At 41.8% G+C, this 22,269-nt stretch overlaps 1 protein-coding gene across 2 annotated transcripts in view; it reads left to right on the forward strand.

Annotated features, from left to right (window-relative positions):
• Positions 1–21,751, forward strand: part of LOC106564808 (kinesin light chain 1) — a 35,456-nt gene extending 13,705 nt beyond the window's left edge. Inside the window, exons 7-16 of one of the 2 annotated variants that reach the window (XM_014131226.3) lie at positions 506–607; positions 2,364–2,537; positions 3,124–3,223; positions 5,441–5,490; positions 6,075–6,130; positions 6,299–6,407; positions 6,776–6,892; positions 12,579–12,703; positions 18,848–18,911; positions 19,218–21,751. In XM_014131226.3, coding sequence (XP_013986701.1) covers positions 506–607; positions 2,364–2,537; positions 3,124–3,223; positions 5,441–5,490; positions 6,075–6,130; positions 6,299–6,407; positions 6,776–6,892; positions 12,579–12,703; positions 18,848–18,911; positions 19,218–19,301 — 981 coding nt within the window. In that variant the 3' untranslated portion in view covers positions 19,302–21,751. Of the gene's footprint in view, positions 1–505; positions 608–2,363; positions 2,538–3,123; positions 3,224–5,440; positions 5,491–6,074; positions 6,131–6,298; positions 6,408–6,775; positions 6,893–9,141; positions 11,661–12,578; positions 12,704–18,847; positions 18,912–19,217 lie in introns of those variants that run through there. The other variant, XM_014131227.3, reaches the window with a different exon arrangement.
• The last annotated feature ends 518 nt before the right edge of the window (positions 21,752–22,269 follow it).

Consider the following 22,269-nt stretch of genomic DNA (forward strand, 5'->3'; position numbering starts at 1 on the left):
TAAGATTTGCAAGGACATGGGTTGGAGCTGGTCAGGTTGAAACCGCCGTCAGCGGCTCCAAGGGCTGGTTAGTCCTGAAGCATGTGGGCCATTAATACATTACAGGAATGTACTATTTATCACATTCCTAATGGCAAACCTGGTTGTGTCAGAACTTGGACAGGCATCTAGCCAGAGAGATGTTAGTTAATATGCATTCATACACATCCGCATCACAGGCTCCTGGAAAGTACATGAGCATGACGGGAATGCAAAGGTCCTCAGTCACTGTTGTGTAAATGCTCCCAAAGGTGAAATGTCCGTTATCACAAATTGAACAATTATTGTCAATGTATATTAATGTCAATATGTAGTGCTGTTAGAGGTCTATAAGATGACACATTTGTAGTTGCACTTTTGGGAGCACTAAAACAGTACAGGATCCCTTGTTTGACTCGCCTCACTGCAGGCACAGAGCAGCTACATAACATGATGAAAGCTGCTCACTAATCCTTCTGTTTCTCAGGTGGCTGCAACACTGAACAATCTGGCAGTGCTGTATGGAAAGAGGGGGAAGTACAAGGAAGCTGAGCCCCTTTGCAAGAGGGCTCTGGAGATCAGAGAGAAGGTAGGTTCAGTGCAGTACATACCCAGTGCAGACATACTTGGTACATTGATAGAATGTCAGTTAATTTGTACTGTGCTACATTCAATTAGCAATATTACCAATGAATATACTCAACAATTGCAAATGTCACAATCTGAAATTGAAAAGTAACTTTACATAGGTGGTGCTTATAACCGAAGTTCATCACCAGCTCATGAATCATTTTTAATATGGCGAGACGTTGATATGAGGTCCTATTACATTACAATAAATTTTTTGTAGCTTCGATGATAGTGGAGGTTCTTTAATAAATGATGCCGTCACTCTGTCCCATAACAGTTCTAATTGTTTCATGGCAGCTATAAAACATCATTGTTTTATCATATATACACTACCAGTCAAAAGTTTGGGCACGCCTACTCATTCCATTCCTCATTTTTCTTAATTGTTTTACTATTTTCTACATTGTAGAATAATAGTGAAGACATCAAAACTATGAAACAACACATGGAATCATGTAATAACCAAAAAAGTGTTAAACAAATCAAATTATATTTTAGATTCTTTAAAGTAGCCACCTTTTGCCTTGATGACAGCTTTGCACACTCATTCTCTCAATCATTCATGAGGAATGATTTTCCAATAGTCTTGAAGGAGTTCCCACATATGCTGAGCACTTGTTGGCTGCTTTTCCTTCACTCTGCGGTCCAACTCATCCCAAACCATCACAATTGGGTTGAGGTCGGGTGATTGTGGAGGCCAGGTTCATTGCTAATGAGAACATAGTCGACATTCGACTTGAAGTACAGAATAGTGCAGGCTAGAGCAGACTCCATCACTCTCCTCGGTCAAATAACCCTTACACAGCCCGGAGGTGTGTTTAGGATCATAGTTCTGTTTAAAAACAAATGATAGTCCCACTAAGCGCAAACCAGATGGGATGGTGTATCACTGCAGAATGCTGTGGTAGCCTTGCTGGTTAAGTGTGCCTTGAATTCTAAATAAATCAGTGTCACCAGCAAAGCACCATCACACCACCTCCTCCATGCTTCAAGGTGGGAACCACGCATGCGGAGATCCTTCGTTCACCTACTCTGCATCTCACAAAGACACGGAGGTTGGAACCAAAAATCTCGAAATTGGCCTCATCAGACCAAAGGACAGATTTCCACCGGTCTAATGTCCATTGCTCGTATTTCTTGGCCCAAGCGAGTCTCTTCTTCTTATTGGTGACCTTTAGTGGTTTCTTTGCAGAAATTCAACCATGAAGGCCTGATTCATGCAGTCTCCTCTGAACAGTTGATGTTGTCTGTTATTTGGGCTGCAGTCTGAGCTACAATTGCAGCAGAGGTAACTCTGGGTCTTCTTTTTCTATGGCAGTTCTTAAAATTTTCCGAATTGACTGGCCATGTCTTAAAGTAATGATGGATTGTCGACTACCTAATGAAGCTGGTTGAGAGAATGCTAAGGGTGTACAAAGCTGTCATTAAGGCAAAGGGTGGCTACTTTGAATCTAAAATATATTTTGATTTGTTTAACACTTTTGGTTACTACATGATTCCATATGTGTTATTTCATAGTTTTGATGTCTTCACTATTATTCTGCAATGTATAAAATAGTAAAAATAACGAAACACTGGAATGAGTAGGTGTGTCAACTTTTGACTGAGACTTTATACAGTACGTCTTTCAAAACGAGAAGAAATGTTCCGATGATTATTTGGCTGCACCTCAACTCGTGTTGGTTGATGCTTCTGTCCTCTCGCCTCCCATATAGGTGCTGGGCAAGGACCATCCTGATGTGGCCAAGCAGCTGAACAACCTGGCCCTGCTGTGCCAGAATCAGGGCAAGTACGAGGAGGTGGAGTACTACTACTGCCGCGCCCTGGAGATCTACGAGCGCAGGCTGGGCCCTGATGACCCCAACGTGGCCAAGACCAAGAACAACCTGGTGAGGGGGCTGCCTGGCTTTACTGCCGCGCTTGAGTCTACTGCTGCTCAAGGGTGAACAACTCATGTGTCTGCTGGTTTTCTCTTTCATCTGACACTGATTGCACACAAGTGCCCACCCCGGTTTCGCAGGTCTAAATCAGACGGTGGTTTCAAATTAAGAACAAAAAACCAGCAGACACAAAGGCCATACGACACAGCTGTCAAACTCATTCCACGGGGGCCAAGTGTCTGCGGGATTTCACTCCTCCCTTGAACTTGATAGATGAACTGACTCCCGACACCTGATTGTCTAGGGCTTAATACAAATATTTTAAAAAGACACTAGGCTTTCCATGGAATGAATTTGACAACCCCTGTCCTATGAGAACCAAAGTTGCTCATCCATACCATAGCTCTTTGATCCTGTTATGTTGTTTTTATTTATATTGGTATTAGACTAAACAAGATGGTGCAAGGATGAGAATGAACTTTGTTTTCCTTTTAAAGATCAAAAACCGTGATGGTTGCATCTGGTTCAGTGATTTGCTTTGTGCGTACTTGTAGTTCAAAGGTGAAATGTCTGAACTTTTTCTCCTGTCTCCCAGGCTTCGTGTTACTTGAAGCAGGGGAAGTACAAGGAGGCGGAAATCCTTTACAAAGAGATCCTCACCCAAGCTCACGAGAAGGAATTTGGATCCGTGGATGGTGAGCAAACTAGTCCAAAACTCGAAAGGGCCACAACAAACACTTGGGGATAGTAGTCACTTTGCCTTATTTGCTAACTTTTTTTTCAGAATGTTCTTCATCTACACAAAGTTACAGTACGTTCTAGTGTTGCTTTCACATGAAATGGCTGTTCAGTCAATCGAGATCAACGTGAGTCATTTACATAAATCCTTATGTGAATTCAAAGTCTTACGTTTCTAGAAGGAACAATAGAGCACTTGACTGAACTGACCATAGACATACAATAAGTCTGTGGTTCTGACATTTTAGAACACCGTTATTTCACACATAGCTAGTTTGCCAGCAGACAATGCTAACTGTGATTTGTCACATTTTGCAATCAATTGTTAGGATGGGTTATTATGACACCCAGTTAATGACAATGAAGTGTAGCGGTTCATTGCTAATGAGAACATAGTCAACATTCGACTTGAAGTACAGAATAGTGCAGGCTAGAGCAGACTGATTTAAGAGCTGTTCAAGAAGTACTTCGAAATAATTTGACTTTCTATATTATAAAGAAAGCAACTGGTTACTAAGAGTATAGAGTATATGAAAGGATTGTTTAGTAGATTTTTTATTTTTTTTTTATATTAAAAAAAATAGATTTTTGAAGATTGAAGATTTTGAATATATTTTTTTAAGGGCCATCTGGCTAACTAAACAATATTTTTTTTTGTCATATTCCCCCGTTGGAAGAAGTATTTTGATACCACGAAGAAGAAGAAAAAAATTGACGACTTCCCATATTGACTGTATTGGAAGCTTTTTCCTATTTTCTAGCATTTGCAAGCTGTATCTGATAGTTTTCAATTGAGGTGTTACAGATGATCGAAGTGCCATAAAAGGTCTTCTTGAACTTTCTCTCTAAATGCCATATGTCACATTGTAAGATAATCACTGGGAGTGTGCATATGATACACAGCAATGAAGGTAAGTGGAAACATTGGCGGGGTTTTTCCCAGAGTGAAATATGCACATATCTGAAACAAGAACAAAATCCAACTTGGTTTACATAGGTGTTGCTTATTATATTGCTCACCATTTAGTTATTTATTACCATTTGTGATACAAAGATATTTAAGTCTCGGTTTTGTGTCTTCATGCATGAGGGCATGGAATTGTCTAGACTGTTAGTTTCGTGTGTTTTTTTTTTGTTGTCTTGTGTAAAATTCCACACTTTGTTATACTTTATATAATAGTGGCATTGTATTTTTTGGTTTTGGTATTTTTTCTATTCTTCTGTCATGAAGTCATCTCTTCTTTCAAACCTTTCTTTGGAAATCCCTTCTTGAAGTAGTCTGACACAATGCCTCCGAAACACTGTTATAGGATCACATGTATTTTTTATACATAACATACATGACCACTTATAACTACTAGCATAATACTTATGTCGCTGTAAAGAAAACAAAGGTTGGTTATCATACACTGTCAAAAGTTTTTGTTGATAAGTATGTCTTCATTATGATAGTGTTTTTCAGGCTTAACATGCCAAGATATTTCAAGTAAGCTACCACATATATTTTTCTTTACTGTACTTTCATTGTCTTTCGCAGTCACATGTTATGTTGAGTTTATTGAATGTTTTTGACATTGACAATATTCTGTTTATTTTATTTTTACATTTTTATGAAATCAATTAAATATGCTTCATTTATTTTTTTATCCATAATGAAATGCTTTCATCAAAGGTATCTCTCCTCAAGATGTAACATGCGAAATGATGGGTTGACTTTGATTTGAGGTTTTAGTATTTTTACACACAAGTGCCTTTCATGCCTACTTTATTTTCACGCATTGCTTTTTCCATATTCTCAATAAATTTGAGGCAGAATTGTGACCTTGTCTTTCTCTTGAGTTTCTTACCATGCCAATATAATGCACGGTTAATTAACAAATAGGTCTCAATTGATTCTGTGAGGGGGTGGGGATGAATTTGAGGGATTATCAGAACTCTGGTCTCAGGTTGAAACAGCATTTAAAACAATCTCAAACGATTACTGAGATTGAGAGGTTGCGATACGATCTTGTCACACGAAAAAAGGAACAAAGTTGAACTAATGTTACCTACATGTTAGCAAGGTGCAGCTGTCTACGTCTGTATCCTACCATTTGTTCAACGCTTGTCTGTTACTCATTGGGGATGTTTTTGCCAGCACACAGCACACCTTTCTCTTTCTCCTCTCTCTGCAGCTGAGAACAAACCCATCTGGATGCATGCCGAGGAGCGGGAGGAGTGCAAGGTGAGTGCCATGTAAAGTGTGTGCGAGAGCGAGCGGGCATGAACGGACATTTGGCAGGGGTGACAATTGTTGTGAGGAACGCCTATTTGTTTACTTGTCAATTCGGTCTGGTCCCGTGTTGCTCAGTTGGTAGAGCATGGGGCTTGAAATCACCAGGGTTCGGGGTTTAATTCCCATGGGGGACCAGTAAGAAAACATTAAAATGTATGTACTCACTGCTGTAAGTTGCTCTGGATAAGAGCGTCTGCTAAATGACAAAAATTAGGGGGAAGAATGCTTATTTTGGGTAGACGCAGCGATATGACATCATACATCGAGGCAGCAACTTCCTGCTACCTGAAAACAACAAAAAGCTCTTCCCAAGCATGCCTCAAGGGAAGGTGCACATTGCTAACAGTCAGTAGGGGTGGTCTGGACAGATTTAAATTCTGTTTTCTGTAAGCAGGATGTTGCCCCACTGTGTTTGATGTCAAAAAGCTGAGTCATTTTGGAAAATGTGAAGGGTTTCCCTTTTTGTGGTCTTTTTTTTGCTCCTCTATCCCCCTCTCTTTCTCCTCTATCCCCCTCTATCTTTCTATCACCAGAGCAAAGACGGCTATGGAGATTATGGCGGCTGGTATAAAAACTGCAAGGTGAATAGGTAAGAAAATAAGTCCACTTAAAGACTTGTAAGCACTACCGAAGTAAAGGAAGGGTACTGATTAGCATCTCTGTAGTCACTGCAGTGATTTTCAAGTGGCCTTGGTGTGTGTGTGTGTGTGTGGTGTGTGTGTGTGTGTGTGTGTGTGTGTGTGTGTGTGTGTATCAGCCCCACTGTCAACACCACACTACGTAATCTGGGAGCTCTGTACCGCCGGCAAGGCAAGATGGAGGCCGCTGAGACCCTGGAGGAGTGTGCCTTGAGGTCCCGAAAACAGGTCAGCTTCTCTCTCTCACACACACATTAACCCTCAAATGTATAAAAACGCACACACGTTCAAGCTTTAATCCACACTATGAAATCCAAACTTGGGTATATTCAGTTATGGAAATGCTTGAACTGAATGTAGACATTCACAGAGACTTTAAGATCTATTGTTGCATATTGAGTATTAGTATTTCCCTATTTCTTGCTTGCCTTTTGATCCTGGGCACATCTGTATATTCATGGACTATTTTGCTTGATTGTGTGTTTGTGACTGCATGGTTTACTGATTTTTACCAATCAGTTGCACCAATTACTTTCAATAATAATGTAAGAACAAAAGGTGAAATTATATTGAAAGGATTTGTGTTTTTTGTTCAGGGTGGGGTGGAGCTGCAGAGAGATGGAGACAGGAGGAGGAGCAGGGAGAGTCTGAGCAGCGTAAAATATGAGAGCCCCTCCGAAGCAGGGGAGGACGGCAGCGTGGACTGGAACGGGGTGAGTGCACTGCATAGACACACACACCTAAGCCTTCTTATTATTTAGGAAGGCATTGAGTGCATATGTAGTGTAAAATATATATACAAAGGTATGTGGACACCCCTTCAGATTATTAGATTAGGCTATTTCAGCTGCACCCGTTGCTAAAATAAATCGAGCACACCGCCATGCAATCTCCATAGACAAACAATGGCAGTAGAATGGCCTTACTAAAGAGCTCAGTGACTTTCAACGTGGCACCGTCATAGGATGCCACCTTTCCAACAAGTCAGTTCGTCAATTTCTCCCCTGCTAGAGCTGCCCCACTCAACTGTAAGTGCTGTTATTGTGATGTGAAACGTCTAGGAGCAACAACGGCTCAGCCGCGAAGTGGTAGGCAACACAAGCTCACAGGATGGGACAGTTGAAGCGCGTAAAAATCATCTGTCCTCACTCACTACCGAGTTCCAAACTGCCTCTTCAAGCAATGTCAGCACAAGAACTGTTCGTTGGGAGCTTCACGAAATGGGTTTCGATGGCAGTCCGACGGATGAACCCGGGTTTGGCAGATGCTAGGAGGACGCTAGCTGCCCCAATGCATAGAGCCAACTGTAATGTTTGGTGGAGAAGGAATAATGGTTTGGGCTAGGCTGTTTTTCATGGTTTGGGCTAGGCCCCTTAGTTCCAGTGAAAGGAAATCTTAACGCTACAGCATACAATTACATTCTAGACGATTCTGTGCTTCCCACTTTGTGGCAACAGTTTGGGGAAGGCCCTTTCCTGTTTCAGCATGACAATGCCCTGTGCACAACGCCATACAGAAATGGTTTGTCGAGATTGGTGTGGAAGAACTTGACTGCCCTGCACATAGCCCTGACCTCAACCCCATCGAACACCTTTGGAATGAATTGGAATGCTGACTGCGAGCCAGGCCTAATCGCCGAACATCAATGCCCGACCTCACTAATGCTCTGGTTGCTGAATGGAAGCATGTCCCCGCAGCAATGTTCCAACATCTGGTGGAAAGCCTTCACAGAAGAGTGGAGGCTGTTATAGCAGCAAAGGGGGGACCAACTCGATATTAATGCCCATGATTTTGGAGTGAGATGTTCGACGAGCACTTGTCAATCCAGAAGACATGTTATTAATAACCTAATATCCTCTAATAACGTATTTTTATATATTATACTTGGTTTAATATATACTAGATATACATGACAGACTGACCAGGTGAATCCAGGTGAAAGCTATAATCCCTTATTGATGTCACTTGTTAAATCCACTTCAATCAGTGTAGATGAAGGGGAGGAGACATGTTGAAGAGGGATTTTTAAGCCTTGAGACATGAATTGTGTCATTCAGAGGGTGAATGTGCAAGGCAAAAAATTTAACTGCCTTTGAACGGTGTGCCAGGCGCACCGGTAGGTGCCAGGCGCACAGGTTTATGTCAAGAACTGCAACGCTGTTGGGTTTTTCACGTTCAACAGTTTCCCCATGTGTATCAAGAATGGTCCACCACCCAAAGGACATCCAGCCAATTTGACACGACTGTGGGAAACATTGGAGTCAACATGGGCCAGCATCCCTGAGGAACTCTTTCGACACCTTGTAGAGTCCATGCCTTGACGAATTGAGGCTGTTCAATATTAGGAAGGTGTTCCTAGTGTTTGGTATACTCGGTGTATAATGGTTTCTAATCAGTTTTAAAGCAGGTTCTCCACAGCCCTGCTCCCTACTGTAGATGGCTAGGTGCATGCTGTATTCGGTGAGCAGACTGCCAAGGTGCCCTTCGAGTCCCACTGCGGTTCACACTGATTATGTCATTAGCTGACTCATCAATATTGCATTCAGATCAGCTTAGCGAATATACTACAAAAGCTTTGTCTTCTCCAAACCTTTTCAAATGATTACTGTGATTTTATAATTGTCAATCATTTGTGGCCCTACACTGTCTGTCTTCTACATTGAATTTTTTATGACAAATGCAAGTGTGCAGTCATGTTTGATACTGATTTTATTTATATTGGTCATAAAATAATGTTAAAAGCTTTGATCTTTTAATCTTGCTATGTTCCTCTCTAGAATGGTGTGTTAACCTTGTGTTTTTCTGCCTGTATTTTTATCTTCTTTCTCTTTTTTGTTGTATCTGTCTCTTTCTCCCCATTCTGGTTCTCTCACTCTCTCCTCAATCTCTCTTGTATCGGTCTCTTTCGCTCTCCACTTTTCTTCTTGTTCTCTTCTCTCTTTGTCCTTCATTCATTCATTAGGCCTAAATCAGCGGGATGACCTTCCTACGCTTCACTCTTCTCAACCAATCCAATCAAGCCAACCAATCAAAATCACGCCAATCGAATAAAAAATGGATGCCCCTCGTCATTTCCTCTGTGCGAAGCCTCTTCTAATCCCTCATGGAGGACTCCTCCTTCATCCCCACTCCAAATCCTGGCCCAAACTGATTATCCCTTTCACTGCCCCCTCTTTCTCTTCCCTCCTTTGTCTCTCTCACACTGCCACGCATGTTCTCTATCTTCTTCCACACGCTACCCCTCGCCGCTTGCCCTCTTGTTTTATTTATCCCTCTTTTTCTCTCTAGCTATCTTCCTCACTCATTCCTGCCCACTGATTTCTCTCATCATGCTGCATCATCTTTCAGCCCTTCTCTTCCTCTATCCATCTCTCCCCCTCGGTCTCTCCCTTTCTCTTGCTGTGTCATCACTTGTATAGTGTGTATGATATTCTAACCAAAAGAGATGTTGGACAGTGGCACCAATTGAACACTGGAAACTTAACTATCAAAGCTTTGGATTGGTTGTTTGATTTTCCCTCTTCTGTTCTCCTTGTATGCAAATATGATTGTTTTTAAATTGATCTTCATATTTCCAACTACTATAACATTATTTGCCACTGAAGAGCAACTAGCTACAGTAGTGGTTTTTATTTTGCTGCAGCCAGATTTTTGTCCTGACGTTTGACCAGGATTGAACTACCTAGGTGCCTTTTTTTTATTTTCACTTATTTTGTTAACTTGCAACTTGTTTTAAGTGTGACCGTGACCCTTGTAAAATATTTATGCGTACTATTATGTTATATAGGAGCAAATGTAAGAAAGTAAACAAATATTGTGACGCTATTATGATTCCAAGTCACGTCGCCACTTACAAGCACCTTTTGAGTTTACACATCGATTACTTGTTATTGAGATGAGTGTATCTGTCTCCTGTTTTATTTTGTTTACTTTGAAATATTTTCTTATATAGCATAGTGTTTATCATAATGCTTATTTCTTTGCATTGTCATTATTGTTATTATTATTATTATATAGCCATAAGTTTAGGAATTATGTTGTCAGTGCCTGCCTATGGTATTGACGTTTTAAAGAGGGTCAGCTTGCTAACTGTAGAATAAATGTTTGAATTTAATGGCATTTTGCAAATTGCTTCTCCAAACCCATATCTTGAAAAAAAAAAAATATAATAATCTGTAATTATGCTCCAAGCAAGAGATCTTGTTTCATGTTTTGAAGTAGCCGTTGAAAAGGGACGCAAACAGCAGAAACACACAAATTAATGTACACTCTGCCGCACAAAGTTGTTGTATTTGACTTTGTATTTTGTAAGCTTCTGAGTGAAATTTCGTTAGGTCCATTATTTGGTTTTAGCTTGATGGTCCTCTTGTTGTTCCTCGCACAGCTCTCCCTCTTGTTATCCTCTCGTCTTAAAAGTCTACTTGACCCTGCCATGACGTAAGGCACTCATAACAGCTTATTTTAGTTTATGACACGGCTATGAACAGCCATGGCACACATGAAATGACCGAGGTAAGCTATCTTGTCAGCCAACAACCTAGTTACCTTGAACACTGTAACATGTGACCTAGCTGGCTGCTCAAAAGCTATACGTTATAAATTGACATTGGATTTTATGAATGCTCCTGATAACTATTGTTATGCTATGCTTATAGCAGCTTAAAGATCGATTTTCGGTTGGGTGTGATCATATTGTGAGGCATCGTTGAACAGTGTCATGTTTCCTCACTGTAAAGATGTTTCAAACAACGCTGTTTCTTGAAATGTACTCACTGATGTCCACTACTTTATAACTATCCCAGTTTCTTTTATATTTCCCATTTTTCAGTCACTATTAGTTTATTTAGTATAAATATAGAATGAGGGGAAACAATGTATTTTAGTCTGAATAAGTGTAGTACTAGTAACTAACTTTCTAGCTAGCCAGTCGTTTCAGCATTAGCCAACACCACCAAATTGAAGTTGCCTGTATGCCATGTAGTTACTCTAAGCACTTTAACGATTATATAATAACTATTTTTCTCAATCATAGTACAGTTACAGATAATGGTTTAAAAGAAAGTGCATGCGCTATACCAAAACTGATGCGGTACTGAGACTATTAGTTCAAATAGTTAATGTCTAGTTAAAAGTAATTACACTATCGTTACCATATGAAAATGCAATTCCATGTAACTGGCATTTTAGCATCTCAGTGAATGCCGCTAACAGATTAAAAATATATAAAAACTGCAGCAGTAGTGGAGCTAGCCAATTCTGACACACGCTGGCTGGTTGGTAGGCCTATGTAGTGGAGCAATTTAGCTGTATCATACTTTTTTTCCCTTCGGTCCATCTGTAGAACGTTGTGCTCTCCATTACTGATTCTCCTGTCCCGGCATTGTGTGGGCCTACGCACACCCTCGCTTGTTGTGTTGTGATGAATGTTTCTCTTAACCTTGTTTGACATCGACTGAAAATAAAGACTTTCATTTTGGGGTTTTCTTTGGCTGGATGCTTGTGTAAACCAACCTGAGGGGGAACCGCACATCCGATATGCTCTCCTCCCTCTGGAGTCCATTGACCTAGTATCGCTACCCGGAAGCTCTGGCGCATGATAGCTTCTCTGCCATACTAAAAATGTAGTACACAGCAATAGGCTGCAGATTAATCCAATTACATTTCCACCACCTTCTACCTGAAGTGTGCACTTGTACATTCTCCCTCGAAGTGTGCACTTAGTGTCAGTTTAAGTCCCTAAGGACTGAAGGTTTACTTCAGTGGTGGTGGGGCATCAAAGACTCGTTTCTCAAAGCAAAGAATTTCTACAGCTTCATCTTATTCATGCATTCTTGTTTGAAATGTACAGTATTATCTTCAACACACTGTAAATTCCTATCTCTTATGCCCCCTACTGGAGAAGTACTGATTTTGAAATAATGCCCTTGACTATGCCTTAGCGAGGGCAGGGTTTGGTTCGGTAGCTTCTTCTCATCTGCAGCCTTCATTTGTACTGGTCTGAAAAATACTGAACAGTTTAAAACGATAGGGTGGCTACCAATTTGTGGACTTGATTTGTAATCTTCCAGTACTGACCCTAACCCACCATAACAGATGAAGGAAAGGAGACAAGGTGAGTATGAGTAAGCCACTTTACTAGATTGAGATGCAACCCTGGAGAGCTACAAGGTCTGCAGGTTTTTGTTCTAGGCCAGCGCAAAAAACACATTGGGTATGGTGAAGGAAGTTTCAGGCCGGCAGCCTAGATTTATTGCTGATGCTTTTTGGAGACAATTTGTCAAAGCAATCTGATATGTTTGGGCAGGACTGGAATAAAAATGTGCACACCCCCTGGGGTCTATCAGGAATGGATTGGGAGACTGAGTTTACAGGACTGTCTGACCCTGGGCGTTGTTTCAGGATGGCAGTTGGGTTTTGAGGAGAGCAGGATCGATGGGGAGGCTCCGGGACGTCATACGGCGAAGCAGCGAGATGCTGGTGAAGAAACTACAGGGGAATGGTCCCCCCGACCCACGCAACCCCCAGTAAGAGAGACAAACATGCACAAACACACAGTGTCTAGTGAGTCCTCACACCCCATGCACAGTTATAACATTTTTGCTGCCTTAAAGATACAATATGTAAGACTTTTTCATTCAATTGGCTCTAAATGGCCATGAAAGTGGCAAGGATCAGAGAATAAAATGCTTTGACGATTACATGATAACTTCAGACCCCAGTTTTGCCTCTCTGGCAAATCAAATCAAAATGTATTTGTCACATGCGCCGAATACAAGTGTAGACCTTACCTTGAAATGCTTACTTACGAGCCCTTAACCAACAGTGCAGTTCAAGAAGTGTTAAGAAAATATTTACCATATAAATTGGTAAAGTCAACAAAAACTTAAACGACATCAATGGAGAAGTCAACATACAAGTGTAAGTAAAAACAAGTGCTACTAATGAACATGACATCACACACGTCTCCTAAAAAGGAATGTTTTTGTTTGGTTATCTTTTGGAAATTGTAGAAATAAAATATTTTCCTTCTTCAGAATTTCCAGCTAGGCAGGCTAACGTTAGTTAGCTAATTAATTTGCTAGCTATCATACAGTAGGTATATATTAATAATGATATATTTAATATAAGTAGACATGCACTCAAAATTGACTGTAGCGCATATAAAGCACCCACAAGCTACCGGTGGTTGAAAATACAATCATCGCAGGATGAACAAATGACGAATTTCCGGCCAAGGGTGGTCCATTTTTAAAATCATTCCTTCCTCCCTTGCCCTGCAAGTGTATACTCTTCAGACGTCATGATACGTCATCAGAAGTGTCCACTTAATTTGAGGGCTGAGGGGATAAGGTGTGTCTTTTAAGTGATTGGCTGCGTTTTAAACTCATAAAAGACACACCCTTCTCCACTTACCCTCGCCTTATGCCATTGGGGGATTCCCGCAGCCACATTTCTCGTTGGTGCAAATGATTAGCCAAACAAGGGAAGTTGGCAACGTAAGCCCCTCAGCCCTCGTTCACTCCGGGCCTGAAATGCCCCATAATTCACTTTGCGGTGATTGTACATCCTCTAAGAAAAGTTTGCCAAAACTTAACCAACACTTAATATGGAGAAGTCAACATACAAGTGTAAGTAAAAACTAATGTAAATAAGTTACAAATTGTGCTCCTAAATTTTCGATTTACCTGACACAGTGAGGATGGCATTCAATGTCTGTGGATGCGTTGTCTTCTAGCCAAGATATGAAATGCAATCATAATTGACTGTAACGCACATAAGTGTCACGACTTCCACCGAAGTCGTTTCCTCTCCTTGTTCGGGGCGGTGTTCGGCGGTCGGCGTCACCGGTCTTCTAGCCATCGTCGATCCACTTTTCATTTTCCATTTCTTTTGTCTTGTTTTCCTACACACCTGGTTTCCATTTCCCTCATTAAGTGTTGTGTATTTAACCCTCTGTTCCCCCCATGTCCTTGTGTGGAATTATTTGTTTGTAAGTGCTTGTGCACTATGTTACTGGTGCGCGTCGGGTTTTGTACCCATGTAGGTTCTTTTTTTTTATTGCCGTTGGTTTTCAAATTAAACTATTACCTATTTCTGCTCTCCTGCGTCTGACTTCACTGCCACCAGTTCCGCAACCCTTACAGAATTCCACACCACCCATATGGAGTCAGCAGGAGCAGGTGCCCCTGGTATAGGGGTCGAGGAGCGCGTCCTGGAGCAAGAGGCGGTGAGCCACCATCTCGGCGCCGCCATGGACCGCGTTGTCCAAACCATGGACCGCTGGGAGAGACAGGGATTTCCTCCAGCGCCTCCCCCAGCACAACAGGGGCCTCCACTACTCACTCCCCCTGCACCCGGTTCCAGTGGGATTCGCCTCACCCTCCCCGGGGAGTACGATGGGACGGCTGCCCGCTGCCAGGGTTTCCTGCTGCAGTTTACGAGTTATACCTGGCAACCGTCCACCTGGCTCCTTCGGGCCGTGAGAGGGTGTCCGCCCTCGTCTCCTGCCTCTCGGGGAAAGCCCTGGACTGGGCCAACGGCGTGTTGGTGGAAAGAGATGTGGTGCTGGACCACTGAGGAGTTTACCCGTCGTTTCCAGGCAGTCTTCAACCACCCGCCCGAGGGCAGAGTGGCAGGTGAACGTCTTTTCCATGAAAAGAAAAGGGGACGAGGAGCGCACAGGAGTTCGCTTTGGACTTTCGGACCCTGGCCTCCGGAGCGGGATGGAATGACAGGGCCCTGATCGACCACTATTGCTGCAGTTTACGCGAGGACGTCCGTCGAGAGTTGGCCTGCATGGATACCACCCTCACCTTCGACCAGCTGGTGGACCTGTCCATTCGGCTGGATAACCTGCTGGCTACCCGCGGACGTCCAGATCGGGGTCTGTTGGTTCCATCCCCCAGCACCACCGCTCCGATGCCCACGGAGTTCGGAGGTGCTGCGCTCAGGGAGACCGGAGGAGATTCCGTCTCGTGCACCATCTGTGGCCACAGAGGTCACACTGCCGGTCGGTGCCGGGTTAGTTCCTCTGGGGGTCGAGGCAGCAGGCAGGGCACTCTGGCATCACCCCAGGTGAGAAGGCACCATTCTTACCCAGAGCCCTCTGTTGCACACATGTTTTTGTTCGTTACTTTTCCTGAGTTTTCCCCGCATTCCCAGCATAAGGCGCTCGTCGATTCAGGCGCGGCTGGGAATTTTATTGACAGATCATTTGCCCATAGTTTAGGGAAGGCGACTCAATTACCACCCCATCGACGGGGGGATTGTGCGATAAATCTCCTGGTAGACGCTGCACTTCATAGGAGTCACGTGTATCCTCTGTCACAGGCGGCGACGGTGGCTATGGAAACATATGTCTCCGAATCCCTGCGTCAGGGGTACATTCGGTTCTCCACTTCCCCGTCTCCTCGAGTTTCTTTTTTGTGAAGGAGGGAGGTCTGTGCCCGTGTATTGACTATCGAGGCCTTAATCAGATAACTGTGAGGTACAGTTACCTGGTACCTCTTATCGCCACGGCAATTGAGTCAATGCACGGGGCATGCTTCTTCACCAAACTTGATCTCAGGAGTGCTTACAACCTGGTGCGTATCCGGGAGGGAGACAAGTGGAAGACGGCGTTCAGTACGACCTCAGTTCATTATGAGTATCTCGTCATGCCGTATGGGTTGATGAATGCTCCATCAGTCTTCCAAGCCTTTGTAGACGAGATTTTCAGGGACCTGCACGGGCAGGGTGTAGTGGTGTATATTGATGACATTCTGATATACTCCGCTAAACGCGCCGAGCATGTGTCCCTGGTGCGCAAGGTGCTTGGTCGACTGTTGGAGCATGACCTGTACGCCAAGGCTGAGAAATGTCTGTTCTTCCAACAGTCCGTCTCCTTCCTAGGGTACCGCATTTCCACCTCAGGGGTGGAGATGGAGAGTGACCGCATCTCAGCCGTGCGTAATTGACCGACTCCCACCACGGTGAAGGAGGTGCAGCGGTTTCTAGGGTTTGCCAATTACTACCGGAGGTTTATCCGGGGTTTTGGTCAGGTAGCGGCTCCCATTACCTCACTGCTGAAGGGGGGACCGGTATGTTTGCAGTGGTCGGCTGAGGCGGACAGGGCCTTTGGTCACCTGAGGGCTCTGTTTACCTCGGCTCCCGCGCTGGCCCATCCGGATCCCTCTTTGGCATTCATAGTGGAGGTGGACGGGTCCGAGGCTGGGATAGGAGCCGTGCTCTCAGCGCTCGGGTATGCAACCTAAGCTACGCCCCTGTGCCTTCTTCTCGAAGAAGCTCAGCCCGGTGGAGCGAAACTATGACGTGGGGGACCGGGAGCTGTTGGCTGTCGTCAAGGCATTGGGCTGACCACCGCAATCTGGAGTAAATCCGGGCGGCGAGGAGACTGAACCCTCGCCAGGCAAGGTGGGCCATAAGTGCCACGACTTCCACCGAAGTCGTTTCCTCTCCTTGTTCGGGCTGTGTTCAGCGGTCGGCGTCACCGGTCTTCTAGCCATCATCGATCCACTTTTCATTTTCCATTTATTTTGTCTTGTTTTCCTACACACCTGGATTCCATTTCCCTCATTGTGTATTTAACCCTCTGTTCCCCCCATGTCCTTGCATGGAATTGGTTGTTTGTAAGTGCTTGTGCACTATAATACTGGTGCGCGTTGGGTTTTGTACCCATGAACGTTCTTTTTTTATTGCCGTTGGTTTTGAAATTAAACTGCTCATGCTATTACCTATTTCTGCTCTCCTGCGTCTGACTTCACTGCCACCAGTTCCGCAACCCTTTCAATAAGGCACACACAACAGTTCCACGATGACTAAAAATACAACCGTGGGATGGAGTGACACATTTCTGGGCAGGAACGGTCCATTTAAAATTAATTCATTCTTCCCTTGCCCTGCAAATGTCAACTCGTCAGACGTCATGATTCGTCATTAGAAGTCCGCTTAATTTGAGGGCTGAGTAGATAGGGTGTGTCTTTTAAGTGTTGGAATGCGGCCCAGGGTTCAATCCCAGCATTCACGTATCCCAATGTTTCTTCCACCTGCCTGTATCCCAATCTAATTTCCATCATGATCTTTAGTACTAGGACATTTTCGCCAAAAACCTGGTTGCCTCTGCCAGGAGCCTGAAACTTGGCCGCAAGTGGATCTTCTAGCAAGACAATAACCCCAAGCACACATCAAAATCCACAAAGAAATTGTTAATTGGCCACTATTTTTTATTGCAATGGCCATCTCAGACCCCGAACCCTATTTGAAAGCCTGTGATTTGAATTGAAGAGGGCAGTCCATAAGTGCAGACAAAGGATATCAAGGATCTGGACAGATTCTGTATGGAGGAATGGTCTAAGATCCCTCCCAATGTGTTAGCCAATCTCATAATTTTTTGTTGTTGAATATAATTGTAAACAATAATATGCACTGCTCAAAAAAATAAAGGGAACACTAAAATAACACATCATTTGCCCAACAGCCTGTGAAATGTATTGTCAATCAGTGTTGCTTCCTAAGTGGACAGTTTGATTTCACAGAAGTGTGATTGACTTGGAGTTACATTGTGTTGTTTAAGTGTTCCCTTTATTTTTTTGAGCAGTATATATTATATTGCTCAGTACTTGTTATTTATTCTATACAATTTTTGTTTGATCTTTTGCCAATAATTTTGGACCTGACTACATACTTTCGATCTGGTTTTAGACATTCAATTAGGGATGCACCGGTGTGGATATTCTGGGCTGTTAACGATATTCTATTTATTTTTTTCATTTTATGGCCTTCTCAACCATTCTAGCACAGATAGAAGCTGCAACCAAGTTGCTATGTTCATGAGGCTAATAAGAAAAGATGGGAAATGACTTGAATATGGGAAAGGTTAAAAAATATATATTTGCATCACAACGTGGCTGAGGAAATTAGGTGCTTTGGAGGCTGAATGGGGCTTTAAATGCCAAAATAGCCAATAATGTCAAACGTGATTCATTTCAGTACATTTCTCCCACCTGCCTGTATCCCCATCGGATTTCCATGCTGTCTCAATAGTGTCAAAATACCATTTTATTTATGTATATATTTAGATGACAATATTCACACATTGGAGATTATTTTAACCAAGTTTTATCCCCTCTCCACTCCAATCTTCATTATCTTAATTGTGTTTCTGCAACTACAGCACCTCAAGTCTGACACTGCGTTTTTGGTTAAGGATAATGCTCCAGTGTCTGATTATTATTTTTTATTTAATATATATATATATTTTTTTACAGCTGTCTTCCTCTTTATTAGGACCACCAACCCAACATTTCTGTATAAGATTCAGTTGAAGATAAATAGCACAAAAATAATCTTAAATGTACTGTTATATTAATGATTAATCTCACACAAAGCTATGCTATTCTGAGCAGATTTTCAGTAACAGTGTTACTAAATCATAATCAAAAAAATATGAAATGCACTTGACAAATGTGTAAACAAATTAAAATGTTGTGACATTAATTTGACACACACATTCACACAACATGATACATCCCTCTATTCATTCTAGGTCCAGTACCCTTCAGTGGCCTCACACGAACAAAGACACACACACACACACACTCACCAAAGCATAAGACATTTAATCTAAATTTGCTTAAGTAAAAATGAAAATGCTTTGTTTTTCTTTGCAGTATGAAACGAGCTGCCTCTCTGAACTATTTGAACAAGAGAAGTGATGACGATGACTCCTTTCAGGTAACACGTCCCCTAGTTGATATAGTGATATTCATACTTGCTTACGTTGCTACAAGGCCATAATGCAAACTATCAGCTTCCTGCTGAATAGTTCACCTTAGTTCACCCAGGATCAACATACCTGTTCTAAAAACACCCCCACCATTCTCTCTCTTCAGAATCAAGTTTAGTGATAAAGCATGACCTTGTATTTAAAAAAAATAATAAAATAGAAATAAAAAATTACATCTGTATTTCTTTCATTTTCTCTCTCTGTGTCTCCCTATCTCTCTCCTCCTGTCTCTGTCTCTCTCGTTCTCATTACAGAGTCCAGCAGGTGGCAGGAGGCTAAGGCAGAGCAGGAACCTGAGTTCCAGTACTGTTGAGCTCTACAGTGGAACCGGAAACTGAACATACACACTCCCAACAGATTTACCAAATATTATGTTTCATTCTAAACATAAATTCTGTACTTTCCATTCCTACATTTAAACACTGTTTAATGTTATTGCTGCTTTCTAGACATTGTATTCATTTTGAAGACTTTCTGTAGAATACAAAAAATATATATTGTAGTATTGTGCTTGGTTTTAATGTCATTGATATATTGTGAGATTAGACAGCGAGAATCCTTACTGCTTGGCTTAGTTTGATACAAATCCCCTTAAGGTGCTCTGTGCAATCAGACACTCAGGGCAGTATATTGTGGACAATAGTGTTTCCCATGGAGACCAAGCCTGGATCTATTATTCACTATACCTGCAGCTTCCGAAAGCATGGTGGGTCAGTACTGTTCCCAAATCAGAGAGGATTATTGTTTTCAAGAGCTGTCCAATTTAGCTATTACGCTTCCTTTTGCAGTGTTTTCTCCCCCTTTCCATAACCATGAAGATACTCGGTACTGTAGTTAAATAGTAAAATTAAGTCATGAAGATGGTATTCATGAATTTAGAATATAGAATCAAATATATCTGAGATTTAAAGGGGTACTTCACCTAATAAAAATGTACACAAAGAAAATATTTGATGGAACCAGATATTTCTTGTTTATATAGGGGGCTCCTGAGTGGCGCAGTGGTCTAAGGCACTGCATCTCCGTGCTAGAGGTGTCACTACAGACCCTGATTCGATTCCAGGCTGTATCACAACTGGCCGTGATTGGGAGTCCCATAGGACGGCGCACAATTGGCCCAGCGTTGTTAGGGTTTGGCCGGGGTAGGCCGTCATTGTAAATAAGAATATGTTCTTAACTGACTTGCCGAGTTAAATGAAAATATAGCTGTTACTACAGTTTAGCCTTTAGCATTGTTGAGTGTAAAACAATTAAAGTGGTGCCAGGACCCCTGTTAGCTTGTTCCAAATTACTTATTTTTTGACCATGTTCATTAGTTAGGGTGTTCCTCAGAGATTTTCAAGTTAAAGGAGCAATATGAGCACAAATAACTCTGGGGGAAAGCGCAGCTACTGAAATTAACCTTAATCTAAGTACTTACTCAGTTAAGGTCAAATGTCATGATGTAATTATCATTTTAGGTTAGATTGTAACCACATATTGACCTGGTTATTTTACGTATCTTCAGGCACTGTATAAGAAACAAATACAGTAATTATTTATCTCAGGGTCCGGGATCTAGTGTTTCCCAAGGCTATACTTTCCAATGCTGTATCCTAGTTCCAATTCATGCTATACACTCCTAGAAAAGGCATTCCCTGTGGCTCAGTTGGTAGAGCATGGTGTTTGCAATACCAGCATGGTGTGTGCAACGCTGGGGTTGTGGGTTCGATTCCCACGGGGGGCCAGTACAATTTTTTTTTTATTAAAATAATGAAATGTATGCATTCACTTACTGTAAGTAGCTCTGGATAAGAGCGTCTGCTAAATGACATGAATGTATGTGAATGTAAGAAAAAGGGTTCCAAAAGGCTTCTTTGGGTGTCCCCAAAGAAGAAACCTTTTTGGTTCCTGGTAGAACTCTTTTGTGTTCCATGTAGAACCCTCTGTGTAAAGGGTTTTATATGGAACTAAGAAGGGTTCTACTTGGAACCCAAATAAGTTTTTTGAAAGGTTTCTCCTATGGGGACAGCCGAAGAACCCTTTTAGGTTCTAGATAGCACCTTTTTTTCTAGGAGTATAGCTAAGCCATATCTTACCTGTTCTTGATCTGTTTGTGCTCTTGACCAGTCCATTGCAGATTCTCAAGCCCAACAGTCTAGCCTCACAGCAAAATTGTCATGTTTGGCATGATAATAATTGACATCTAAGTTGGCATGATAGCACAAACAGACTGGCACAGGCGAAGGCTAACTTTTGTATGGATGTCAAAATGTTTCAATGTTGAAGAGTGGAGGCTCATTTTTTTTCTATAGATTTTCCTCCCTAAGAACTTTACTGGAGAGATACCAAAAGTAAGACATTTCTTTTCATTCAGCCATGCAAGAGATAAGTTCCATTAGATTTATTTACCAGTTGTAACACAGATATTAAATTATATAATGAAAAATGATTCCGCTTAAATATAATGATTGATAATGTTTTATTGAGTTTGTATTAATCAGTCATGTGAATATAGTATTGAACTAAAAAGATCATTATGCTTTAATTATGAATGTTTTTTTAATATGATATTTGTTTAAATATGATTGTAAGATTTAAAATGTATCACTATGGTGCTATATATGTGTTTATATGTAGATGAGAAGGTTTTTCATATTCAGATGACTCAATGTTTAAAGGGTCTTTTTGGTGGTGTAAAACTGATTGTTTAACATTCTCAGGTTATGATATTCATATCATGTGATCATTTTCAGTCAGAATTCCTTCATTGAATGCAAATACACCCTAAATAAAATAGCTGCTATCATGTCCTGGTATTTATTATTATTATTATTATTTTTACTAACCTTTTGATAGCCTTTGATGACAGTGGACACAATGTAGGCACAACGCTCTATGCCTATGCATAACTGCAACAACAAACAATGTCATGTCAGTGCTGGGTAATCATAGCAAGCCATCAGCAGTTGTCTTGAGAAAATGAATCAAATTATTTAACTTATCAAGGGGTATTGCTTTTCTAATAATGGAAATGGAATAGAACAGAAAAGAACAAGAACAGAATATAGAATAGAATGAACAAAATTGAGCCCGAGGAGGAGGAAACGAGCCCTAATGATAAACTATCATTTAAAGAGTCAAGTATAGTGCAGGCATCGTTTAATGGAACATTGGTGGCTGACATACCAATGATTTATATAAACCATATTTATAAAAAGCATTGTTATTCACACCGTCTTCGGTTTGACGTTGCACATGTTTTATTTTCCAAGGACATGCACACGTGACACCCCCGCTTCCTATCGCGCAGCGGCATTGAGTACC

This window comes from Salmo salar, chromosome 12, assembly GCF_965601325.2.
Source record: "Salmo salar chromosome 12, fSalSal1, whole genome shotgun sequence".
Lineage (NCBI taxonomy): Eukaryota > Metazoa > Chordata > Actinopteri > Salmoniformes > Salmonidae > Salmo > Salmo salar.